The 11,126-nt window shown below is 54.1% G+C and overlaps 1 protein-coding gene across 1 annotated transcript; it reads left to right on the top strand.

Moving 5' to 3' along the window:
• The first annotated feature begins 6,037 nt into the window (after positions 1–6,037).
• Positions 6,038–10,782, top strand: NEFL (neurofilament light chain). The gene is made up of 4 exons (XM_068156579.1): positions 6,038–7,110; positions 7,762–7,886; positions 8,741–9,060; positions 10,170–10,782. The coding sequence occupies exons 1-4, from the start codon at positions 6,055–6,057 to the stop codon at positions 10,346–10,348; spliced, it is 1,680 nt and encodes a 559-aa protein (XP_068012680.1). The 5' UTR covers positions 6,038–6,054; the 3' UTR covers positions 10,349–10,782.
• The last annotated feature ends 344 nt before the right edge of the window (positions 10,783–11,126 follow it).

Here is an 11,126-nt window from a genome sequence, read left to right on the forward strand (position 1 = left end):
GGCACATTCATAGAATCATAGAATCACTCAGGGCTGGAAGGGACCACAAGGATCATTCAGTTCCAACCCCTCTGCCATGGGCAGGGACATCTCACACTATATCAGGCTGGCCAGAGCCTCATCCAGCCTGGGCTTAAACACCTCCCTGGACAACCCATTCCAGGGCTTCACCACTCTCATGGCAACGTTGCTGTCCCATGGATAACTTGTTAGCCACCAGGACTCCCAGGTCCCTCTTACCCAGACTTTTCTCAGCTGCAGGTCCCAGGAGCTCCAAGGACAGCTCTGGCTTTCAGTTGTTTTGCAGCACAGCTCTCTGTGGTCAGCTCAATCAGAAGGCCCTGTGGGGCCAGCTTGGCTGCCAGAGTTGTTTTACTGCATCCCCAGAGCGCTGAGAGCTGGCAGGGAGTGCTGACTGCTGCAGTGGAGCTGTTCCAGCTCTCCCTTTTCTCCTTCAGAACTGTTCTGATCAATCTGATCAATAAAAATCAATCAAGCCACCAACTGCCAGTGTTTTCATCTTGGAGTTTGCAGTGAATTTCTTATCAGGGCACAGGGAAATTGCCTGATCACACTTCCCTCTGTAGAGCAGCTCTCAGGTGCCTGGTGTGGGAGTACAATGCCTGGATCAGCTCTTCCCATCTCCTTTTACACACTGTGTGAAAAGCCTGGGGTGGTCCACAAGGGATCAGAGCTGGGTAACATCTTCCACAGCAGGGATACCTCCTGCCCCACTGCCTCAGAGCTGTGCCCTTGTGAGGGGCAACAGTTAAACCCAAATAAACACAGCCAATGCCTTTCCTTGTTCTGACTCAGGGCTCATCAATTGCTCTGCAAGTTCACAGAATGGGTTGGGTTGGAAGGGACCTTAAAAGTCATCCAGCTCCAACCCCCTGCCATGGGCAGGGACACCTCCCACCAGCCCAGCTTGCTCAAGGCCTCATCCAGCCTGGCCTTCAACACCTCCAGGCAGGAGGCAGCCACAGCCTCCCTGGGCAACTTGTGCCAGAGTCTCACCGCCTTCACCCTAAAGAACTTCTTCCTCATCTCCAGTCTCAATCTTCCCTCTTCAAGCTTCAATCCATTGCCCCTCCTCCTGGCACTCCCAGCCCTTGTCCAAAGTCTCTCCCCAGCTCTCCTGGAGCCTCCTTCAGGTACTGGAAGGCTGCTCTGAGCTCTCCCCAGAGCCTTCTCTTCTTCAGCCTGAACAGCCCCAACCCTCCTAGCCCCCACAGGGGATGTTCTGCAGTCCCCTGCTGATCTTTGTGGCCTCCTCTGGACCTGCTCCAGCAGCTCCAAGTCCTTCATGTGTTTGGGACACCAGAACTGGATGCCTGAACTAAGCAGGTCGAGCTCTTTTTATCCACCTGAAGCAAGATCAGCAGGCTTCAGGCTGCCATGCACCTTGATCCCACAAGTACCTGTTCCATTCTGCTGGGGCTAACCCACACAGCTCAGGAGACTTCAGTGCCCAAGGGCTGTGCAGCAGCCCAGGGGAATTTTCTCTGACTCTGGTTGCACACCTTTGGTGTTCAAGGAGGCCCTGGCACAGGGCTTAGTGCTCAACTCTTCCCCCAGGCAATGCCATTCCTGGAGTGAGTAGATGGTCATTACCATGTTAATTGCACAGTGTGCAGCAGAGGAAAGTGCACCCTCGGCAGTGTGCTGTCCTGGAGCACTTTGCTTTTGCTCACGCAAAAAGGAGGAGACCTTCCTGTGGCCTTCCAGTACCTGAAGGGGCTCCAAGAAAGCTGGGGAGGGACTTTGTAGGGTGTCAGGGAGGGATAGGACTGGGGGGGGTGGAGCAAAACTAGAAGTGGGGAGATTCAGATTGGCTGTGAGGAAGAAGTTGTTCCCCAGGAGGGTGGTGAGAGCCTGGCACAGGTTGCCCAGGGAGGTGGTGGAAGCCTCCTGCCTGGAGGTGTTTGCGGCCAGGCTGGATGTGGCTGTGAGCAACCTGCTGTGGTGTGAGGTGTCCCTGCCCATGGCAGGGGGTTGGAACTGGCTGAGCCTCGAGGTCACTTCCAACCCTGACAGTTCTGTGATTCTCTGCAGCAGCAGTAGGTGACTGCAGAGCTGCCTTTTTGGTCGTGTCCTTGCTGCTCCTTCTGCATCATTCAGCATCTTATCAGCCTCAACCCAAGGGAGGTTTCCCAGCGATGAATTTGGCCTTAGGATCCCTCTGCTGAAAAGTCTGCTGGATGAAGTCATGGGACTCACCCATCTGAACCAGCAAGAGAGCAGCTCTGAGCATCAGCAGCTGTAAAGGGACATGATGCAAAGCTGCTGGGTGACTCAGCTCCTCTCTAGTGGCTGCCTGCAGGCTTTCTTCCACCAGGTCTAAGCAAAGGTGAGACAAATGCACAGAGCATTGCAGTCTAGCTGGAAGGCAGCCCTCATTTTGCTCCTCTCTTCACCACTACCTCCATGATTTCCCTAACAACAACATATCAGGGGGATGGGCTGGGCTGTGCTCTGCATTATGGCAAAAGGGAGACAAAGGGAATGGGATAAAGAGTCAGCATCACCCTGGGGAAAAAAACCACATTTCAGAAGCAGGATGCCTCTGGTAGCAGCTTGCTTTCTTCTCCTTGTAGTAACAAAGCTTCATCCTTTCCTCTGAGTCACTCTGCAACCCAACACTGCAGGGCTGTCTGCAGACAGACACTTGGCCATCTTCCTGGCACATGCTGCTGGCAGGGAGGAGGAAGAGGTTTGCTACTGATTTCCCCCCCCCCTCCTCCTCTCTGAAAAGCAAACAACAACAACAACAACAAATAGAAACCAGAGCAAGAAATAATATTAACAACCTACAATTACAAAGCTTAATTTCCTGGGCCAGGAAGAGGGGAGATGGAGGGGGGGGGGGGGGGGGGGAGGGTTGGTTTAGAAGCTGAGATCTATTCCTGTATTAATAGATGGGATAATAAATGAGACCATTAAGAATTAAATCTGCTCAAAACTGAGTGTAGGGAAGATTAGCAGAGATCCCACTGGCATGAAACAAGGTGTGCCAGCTCCCAGCAGCGCAGGGACACACAACAGCTCTGTGTTCAGCAGCTCACTGAAGCTCTGCCCAAGGCTGCTGTGAATCCTTCCTCACACACCTCACTCCCTGGCTGTCCTGCAAGCTGCAGGAGCTACCTCTTTCTTTCTGGAGGCAGTGGAGGGGGCAAAAGGCAAAATAAGTCTCTGTTAGAACTAAAATCATGGGATGCTAGAGGCTGCAAGGGACCTCTGGAGATCTCTTGGTCCAAGATCTCATTCATTAGCACATCCAGCTCTGCCTGTGCTGCTGTGCTTTGCACAGGCAGTGCCTGAATAGCGGATGTCAGCTGCTGCCACCTGTGTGGATGCAAGAGCTGCTGAAAGGTCAATCCCACATCTGGGATGCAGTTTTGAGTAGGAACCTTCCCTGCAGTGCCTGCAAATGGAGAGCAGTTCCATTCATCTTCATGGGGACACCTTTGCTCTGCAGCACAAAGGATCTCATCAGCTCTGCTGAGGTGCAGTGGCACACAAGGCTCCTCCAGCTCTGGGTACAGTTGGTGCCATCCAACATGAGATCAGATGAAAAGAAGCTGTAGCTTTGCATGTCTGAGAGGCCATTGCCCTCAAAATCCTTCCCATTCAAGCACCCTGAAACTATGGCCATGAGAGCACCCAACAGGACTGAGATCTGTTTGGGGATGCTGAAGGGACTGGGACATCTCTGCTACAAAGCACGACTGAGAACCCTGGGGCTACTTAGGCTGGAGAATAGAAGGCTGAGAGGGGATATAAGAAGGGAATCTATCAATATCTGAGGGGTGGGGGTCAGGATGCAGGGGCCAGGCTCTGTTTGGTGGTGTCCAGTGATAGGACAAGCAACAACAGGGACAAGCTGGAACCCAGGAGCTTCCATCTCAACATGAGGAGAAAATTCTTTGTTGTGAGGGTGCTGGAGGGCTGGAGCAGGCTGCCCAGAGAGGTTGTGGAGTCTCCTTCTGTGGAGACTTTCCAAACCCCACCTGGATGTGCTGTGTGTGACCTGCCCTGGGTGATGCAGCTGGGGCAGGGGGGTTGGACTGGATGATCTCTGGAGGTCCCTCCTGACCCCTAACATTCTATGCCTACAAGAAAGCAGAGGAGGGACTTTGTAGGATGTCAGGGTGGGATAGGACTGGGGAGACTAGAAGTGGGGAGATTGAGATTGGATGTTAGGAAGAAGTTGTTCCCCAGGAGGATGGTGAGAGCCTGGCACAGGTTGCCCAGGGAGGTGGTGGAAGCCTCCTGCCTGGAGGTGTTTGCAGCCAGGCTGGATGTGGCTGTGAGCAACCTGCTGTGGTGTGAGGTGTCCCTGGGCATGGCAGGGGGGTTGGAACTGGCTGAGCCTTGAGGTCCCTTCCAAGCCTGACAATTCTGTGATTCTTTGCTTCTATGACCTCTAGAAGATAGGAGACAGAGAATCATAGAATTGTTAGGGTTGGAAGGGACCTCAAGGATCAGTCAGTTCCAACCCCCCTGCCATGGGATTGAATCCAACCTCTTCTGCCTTTAGCATGAAGCAAACATATCCTTGTGTCAGGAATTCTTGAAGTGCCACTGCAATTAGTGACAGACAGACACACTAATTAATTCATGACTATTACTAAGCCTTTCCCCTTTCTGTGGTGCCCCTCGCTTAATAAATGCCCCCCAACTCCTGCTGATGTTTATTCCCAGGGAAAAAGCTATTTCAGGAGTTTTTGCAGTAAATTTCCCTTCTGACTCAGGGAGACAAATTAGCATTTGCCTTTCTGAGCATCCAAGTAAGGCTGTGCTCAATATGTTCCTAGCTTACCTCTAATAAATCCTTGCTACATAAATACTGTTTCCATCAACCCAGGGGCCCAGGAAGCTGGTTCAGAGGTAGCTACAGTTCAGCTGCCCCGTTTGGGTCTCTGCATTAGCCAGATTAGACAGAGATAAATATCCAGCTCCTCTGGTCCCAGCCTCAGCCAGATCTGCCTCTGGTCAGCTTCAAGGAATGGAAGAAGCAAAGCTTGATATTGATGAATGATGGAAGCGCAGCAACCACAGCCTGTATCTAGTTCTTCATTCATGTAATTACCTGGCTACCAGGAATCACTTGGAATCATAGAATGGAAGGGGTTGGAAGGGACCACTAGTGAGCATCCAGTCCAGGATCACCCAGGAACACATCCAGGTGGGTCAGGAAAGCCTCCAGAGAAGGAGACTCCACAACCTCTCTGAGCAGCCTGCTCCAGGCCTCCAGCACCCTCACACCAAGGAAGTTTCTCCTCATGATGAGGTGGAAGCTCCTGGGTTCCAGCTGGTACCCATTGTTTCTTGTCCTATTACTTGGCACCATGAAGAAGGTCCTGGCACCTTCATCCTGACACCCACCCCTCAGATAGTCATAGTAATTGATAAGGTCCCCTCTCAGCCTTCTCTCATCCAGAATAAAGAGCCCCAGGTCTTATCACTCAGGACAGAGGAGATGGACCAGGACTTGAAGAACACAGACTCATCTTGGCAGAGCTGCAGATGTAAGGAAAAATCAAACACTTGTGGTTTGGAGGCTTTGAGGTGCAGAGAGGGCTGCATGCACCTCAGCCTCAGGCTTCCCTAGGACCCCGGCCATGATATGGGACTTGGAACAACCTACCCCGGGGTTCTGCCAGGGCAGCTTGTGGGGAGGTGAGGGAAGAAGGATGCTGGAGACAAGCCTGACAGCTTGGGGGTGGGAGCGAGTCGAGGTGGTGCCCGAGCTGAACCAAGACGAAGTGGTCCCCAGGTAGACCCGAGGCGAGGGCGATGTGAGTCGGGTACCAGCCCGGCCCGCACCAGCGAGCGGAGGGCACGGGCACGGGCCCGCGCAGCCGCACACCCCCGAGCTCCAGCAAGCCGCGGAGCTAGGCGAGCGCGGAACCGGCCGCACCCCGGCGCGGCGGCGATGCTCCTCCCCGGCCCAGCCCCGCCGAGGCTGCGCCTGCCCACCCTCCCCACCCATAAATAGCGGCTGCCTGGCAGGTCCGTCTAGCAGAGCGGCTGCTGGCGCACTTCGCAACCATGAGCTCGTACGGCTACGACCCCTTCTTCCCCTCCTACAAGCGGCGGTACGCCGAGCCCCCGCGGCTCCATGTCTCGGCGATGCGCAGCAGCAGCGGCGGCTACAGCTCTGCGCGCTCGGCGTACTCCAGCCTCTCGGCGCCGGTCTCCTCCGTGTCGGTGCGGCGCAGCTACGCCACCTCCAGCGCCTCCGGCTCCCTCCTGCACTCGGTGGACAGCCTCGACCTGAGCCAGGTGGCTGCCATCAGCAACGACCTCAAGTCCATTCGCAGCCAGGAGCGGGCTCAGCTGCAGGACCTCAACGACCGCTTCGCCTGCTTCATCGAGCGGGTGCATGAGCTGGAGCAGCAGAACAAGGTGCTAGAAGCCGAGCTGCTGGTGCTGCGGCAGAAGCACGCCGAGCCCTCCCGCTTCCGCGCCCTCTACGAGCAGGAGATCCGCGAACTGCGGCTGGCCGCCGAGGAGGCGACGAGCGAGAAGCAGGCGCTGCAGGGCGAGCGGGAGAGCCTGGAGGAGACGCTGCGGGGGCTGCAGGCGCGCTACGAGGAGGAGGTGCTGAGCCGGGAGGACGCCGAGGCGCGGCTGCTGGAGGTGCGCAAGGGCGCGGACGAGGCGGCGCTGGCCCGGGCCGAGCTGGAGAAGCGGGTGGACAGCCTGCTGGACGAGCTGGCCTTCCTCAAGAAGGTGCACGAGGAGGAGCTGGCCGAGCTGCAGGCGCAGATCCAGTACGCGCACCTCTCGGTGGAGATGGACGTGTCGGCCAAACCCGACCTTTCCGCCGCCCTCCGCGACATCCGCGCCCAGTATGAGAAGCTGGCGGCCCGCAACATGCAGAACGCCGAGGAGTGGTTCCGCAGCCGCTTCACGGTGCTCAGCGAGAGCGCCGCCAAGAACACCGACGCCGTCCGCGCCGCCAAGGACGAGGTGTCCGAGAGCCGCCGCCTGCTCAAGGCCAAGACGCTGGAGATCGAAGCCACCCGCGGGATGAACGAGGCGCTGGAGAAGCAGCTGCAGGAGCTGGAAGAGAAGCAGAGCGCCGACATCTCCGCCCTGCAGGTGAGGGGAGGCTCTGGGGCTGCTGCAGGGGGGCCAGGGGCAGCCTGGAAAGGCGGCGGGGTGTGGGGGGCACTGCTTCCGTCTGACAAATCCTGCAGCTACGCCGCAGCTCGGAGCTGGAAGGTGGTGTGAAATCGCGGTGCAAAACGCCCTTGAGCTGTAATACTCGATCCATCACTAATCGATACACCTGGAAAGCTTGTAACTGTGTCGCTGAAAGCGCTGGCAGGGAAGGGTCCTTTAAAGGTCATCTATTTCCCCCCCACCCCTTGCCGTCAGCAGGGACACAAGAGATAGCCACATAGATATCCACACAGGGAAAAGTGTACGGAGCCTGAAGCCAAACTGAAGCCACAAGCAAATTTCCTGTGTGCTTTAGCCCTTGGAAAACAGCAAATTGGGCTCTGAACGTTAAGTAGGAATGGAGTAATGAGGTGTGGAGGAGAGGGGTGGGAGAGCGCTGCCCGGGAAGGTGGCATCGGGGAAGCGGTGGTGGCTTTTTGGCAGAAGGTGGAGCTGGAGCTCTTTGTTCCCTCTCCTGTGAAGCAAGATGAAGTGAAGGGGATTTGGAGGAATTCATGGTGAGGTGTTACTGCTAGGGGTGTGGGAGAAGCCAGAGTTTTATGCTGTTGCCATTGTCCCTTCCCCCAGGACACGATCAACAAACTAGAGAACGAGCTGAGAACCACCAAGAGCGAGATGGCTCGGTACCTGAAGGAGTACCAGGACCTGCTCAACGTGAAGATGGCCTTGGACATCGAAATTGCAGCATACAGGTGAGATGGGGAATGGTTTAGTGAAGTCAGACCTCGGATCAGGTTCCCCTTGACTCTTCAAGGCAGCTTTCTTTATTCTTCCTCCAGCAGAAAATGTCATAGGTCTTAGGCTTTCCTCCTGTGTGTTGCTGTTGGAGGAAGCAGTGCTCTGGAGAGAGAATATTTGCTTAAAGCAAAGTCCTCAGTGTAGAAAACTCGAGTGTAAGAGTGTGTGATGCACTGAGAACTCCTAGCTTGGCAAGATCTGAGCTCAGCTCTCAGCCTTCAGAGAGGCAAAACCCAAGTCTCTCTGTAACAGTGTCAGTGGAAATCCCTCCTCAGAAGGCTATGTTCACAGAGTTGGAAATCTTTCCTCTGTAACTCGCAGAGGCAGTCTGCAAAGCAAATATTTGACAGCAGAACTGCTGCTCGGTGGCTGTTGGATGCTTTGTCCCAAGTGCTGAAAGAGGATTTCCCTGAGTGCCGCCAGGGGGAATGTTGAGGAGGTGGCTGCAAACCTGGTCCGACAGCCGCACACAGCATCCATTCCTTATCCCTGCTCTGCTCTCTGCATCCCCACGGGGCCACCAGAAAACCACTGCACCTGCTGCAGCAACCTAGTCCTAGAGGGTTCCCCCCCTCATTTCATCTGCCAAGGAAAACCATGAATTCCCCAACAATCCACACCACTGGGACATAACTTAATCAAGAAGGTAGGGTAGTGTTGCCCCCTCAGCTGTTCATTATGGGCTGCCTTTTGCACTCCTAAGCATACAGCTTCTAGGGCTTGTGCTGCTGGAAGCATCATGCCTCGCTCTGCGGCTGCAGCACAGCCAAGTCACTTTTGCTTGCCTTTTGTCTTTCCCTCTTGCTAGGAAGCTGCTGGAAGGTGAAGAGACCCGCCTCAGTTTCACTAGTGTTGGAAGCATCACCAGTGGCTACACCCAGACTGCCCCAACCTTTGGCAGGTCTGCCTATAGTGGCCTCCAGTCCAGCTCCTACTTGATGACGACTCGTTCCTTCCCCACATACTACTCCAGCCATGTCCAGGAAGAGCAGATTGAAATAGAGGAAACAATTGAGGCTGCTAAAGCAGGGGAAGCCAAGGCAGCCCCTGCAGAAGAAGGTGAGGAGGAAGAGAAAGAGGAAGGTGAGGAAGAAGAGGGAGGCGAAGAGGCTGAAGAAGAGGAGGAAGGTACTTAAAGTTACATCCCCATTCCTCTTTCATGCTTCACCCTGCTCCTTTGGGGTGAGCCCCAGGAATCCCAATGACTGAATCTGAGGATTCAGCCTCTCATTGTCTGCTCAAACAGGCAAGGGGTGGTGGGGGTTGAGCACTGCAGCATTTAAAGCTGGGTGTTGAGTGGAAGGGAGATGTGCAGTGTTGGGTGGATGATAGGACTGATGCTACTCCCTTGGAAGCCACAAGGTGTTTTCCATTCCAGTTTCCCACCCCAAGGCTGCTGATTCCTAATGTGCAGCGGTTGTCTCTGTAGGGCAGCAAGCAGTGCTTGGCTATTGCAGGCACCCTCAAAGAGAGAGACACCCTGTGTTCAGTACTGGTGCCCAGAGAGCAGCCTGTGGTGAGAGGAACGCTGCCTGTGGGTGCAGTGGGAAGGCAGTGTCCACTGCCTGAGCTCTAAGAAGCTCAGCCCAAGGATGAGCTGCTTCCTTCCTGGCCTGTAATTTAGTTGCCAAGCTCACACTTCCAAGCAGTGTAAAAAGGAATGTTAGCCAGAGTTGCTCTTCCCCAGCTGGAAGATTTAACCTAAACACTTCTGAACTGCATTGGTTACCATTGAATTGCTCAAGGAATTTAAGGGCAAGGATTAATTACAGTGAAATGAGAGCTAAAGAGGAGGCCAAGCAGAGAGCAGTGGCAAGATTCCTGTTTGAGCCCTTTTGGGTAAGGCTTAAAGCAGAGTCCCCAGCCAATTCATACTGTTCAAGACCATGGTTTGAGACCTTTATGAAGTGTTTCACTCCCTCTGAAGTCTAGGAGAAGCTGGCTGTGTAGTCTGGCTGTTCTCCCTGCTTTCAAGCCCAACCAATTGTCAGCTCTGTCATGTTCAGCTGGCTGCCATCCAAACTGTCCCCTACCTTGGGCATTTTTAGGGTGCTGAGCCCTCACATTTCAACTCTTACCTAGAAAGGTTGGGCAGATGATCCTTGAGGTCCTTCCCAACCTGGCATTCTGTGATTCCCATTGCAGGGCTTGAAGGGTGTGGGTGTGCCTGGCCCCTCTTGACCTGGGATTAGGAGCAGAGTGCAGAGATGTGAAATGTCTCCTTTTGTCTCTCAAAGGTGCTAAGGAAGAATCTGAAGAAGCCAAAGAGGGTGAGGAAGAGGAAGGAGAAGGGGAAGAAACAACAGCTGAGGAAGGGGAGGAGTCACAGGAAACTGCTGAGGAAACTGGCGAGGAGGAGAAGGAAGAGAAAGAAGCAGCAGGAAAGGAAGAGAGCGAAGTGAAGAAGAAGGCTTGACTTGAATTTTCCAGGCCAGCAGAGTAAAGTCTGATTGACTGAGCTAAAATTGCAGTCTCTCATATTCAATGCAGTGACCACTGAGGTTTAAAGTTCATGATCTCTGATGTTTCTCTCTGTGCAGAGTCTCAGTTTGCTTGCAAGAGCACCCAACTTGGCTTGCTCCCCCCCGAGTGCCGCATGGTCTTACACGTATGAATTTCAGGGGTTGTGTCTTTCTTTGGGTGATTTGGAACTTCAAAATGGGGAGGGGGAGGGAGGGGAAGGGGGAAAACCAACCAACCCAACCCAAACCTAAGTTGTGGGAATGAAAGTTCTAATTAACTTGCATTTAAACGAATTGATGGAAGTGTTGGGTGGGTGACCTGAGGGAGGCTTCAATAAGTATGTGCAATAAAGCTAGTCAATAAAGTTCCAGAAATGCTTAATGTGGATCCTTTTGTGTCTGTTTTGTGTCACCAAGGCAGGCCCCATGCTCTTTTTCAAGCCTGTGAACACAGGGGGTGAGGTACTGGGGTCATGTCTCCAGCTGACTTGCTTCAGGGAGCTAATAAGTGGACAAAATGTAATGGATGGGGCTGGAAATGAAACCTTAAGAGTGGTTAAAACCCAACCTGGGTCTGCATGTGCTGGGCTGCTGGCTGCCCACAAGCACCAACTGCCTTTTGATATAAGGAGGAAATTTCAACCCAATTCAGAAGCCAAATGCCCAAAGTGGCTGTGGGAATGTCAGTAGGAAGCTGTTCAATGTCTGGCAGATGGGTGCTGACAGGGAGGG

Source organism: Melanerpes formicivorus, unplaced genomic scaffold, assembly GCF_026170545.1.
Source record: "Melanerpes formicivorus ecotype bairdi unplaced genomic scaffold, bMelFor1.0.p_v2 SCAF_34, whole genome shotgun sequence".
In the NCBI taxonomy this organism is placed as follows: domain Eukaryota; kingdom Metazoa; phylum Chordata; class Aves; order Piciformes; family Picidae; genus Melanerpes; species Melanerpes formicivorus.

Excerpts from the sequence above, each read along its gene's own strand:
- NEFL (XM_068156579.1), top strand. The coding sequence starts at position 6,055 with ATGAGCTCGTACGGCTACGACCCCTTCTTCCCCTCCTACAAGCGGCGG. Across the intron at positions 7,111-7,761 it reads CCGACATCTCCGCCCTGCAG|GACACGATCAACAAACTAGA; the intron begins GTGAGGGGAGGC and ends CCCTTCCCCCAG. Across the intron at positions 7,887-8,740 it reads ATCGAAATTGCAGCATACAG|GAAGCTGCTGGAAGGTGAAG; the intron begins GTGAGATGGGGA and ends CCCTCTTGCTAG.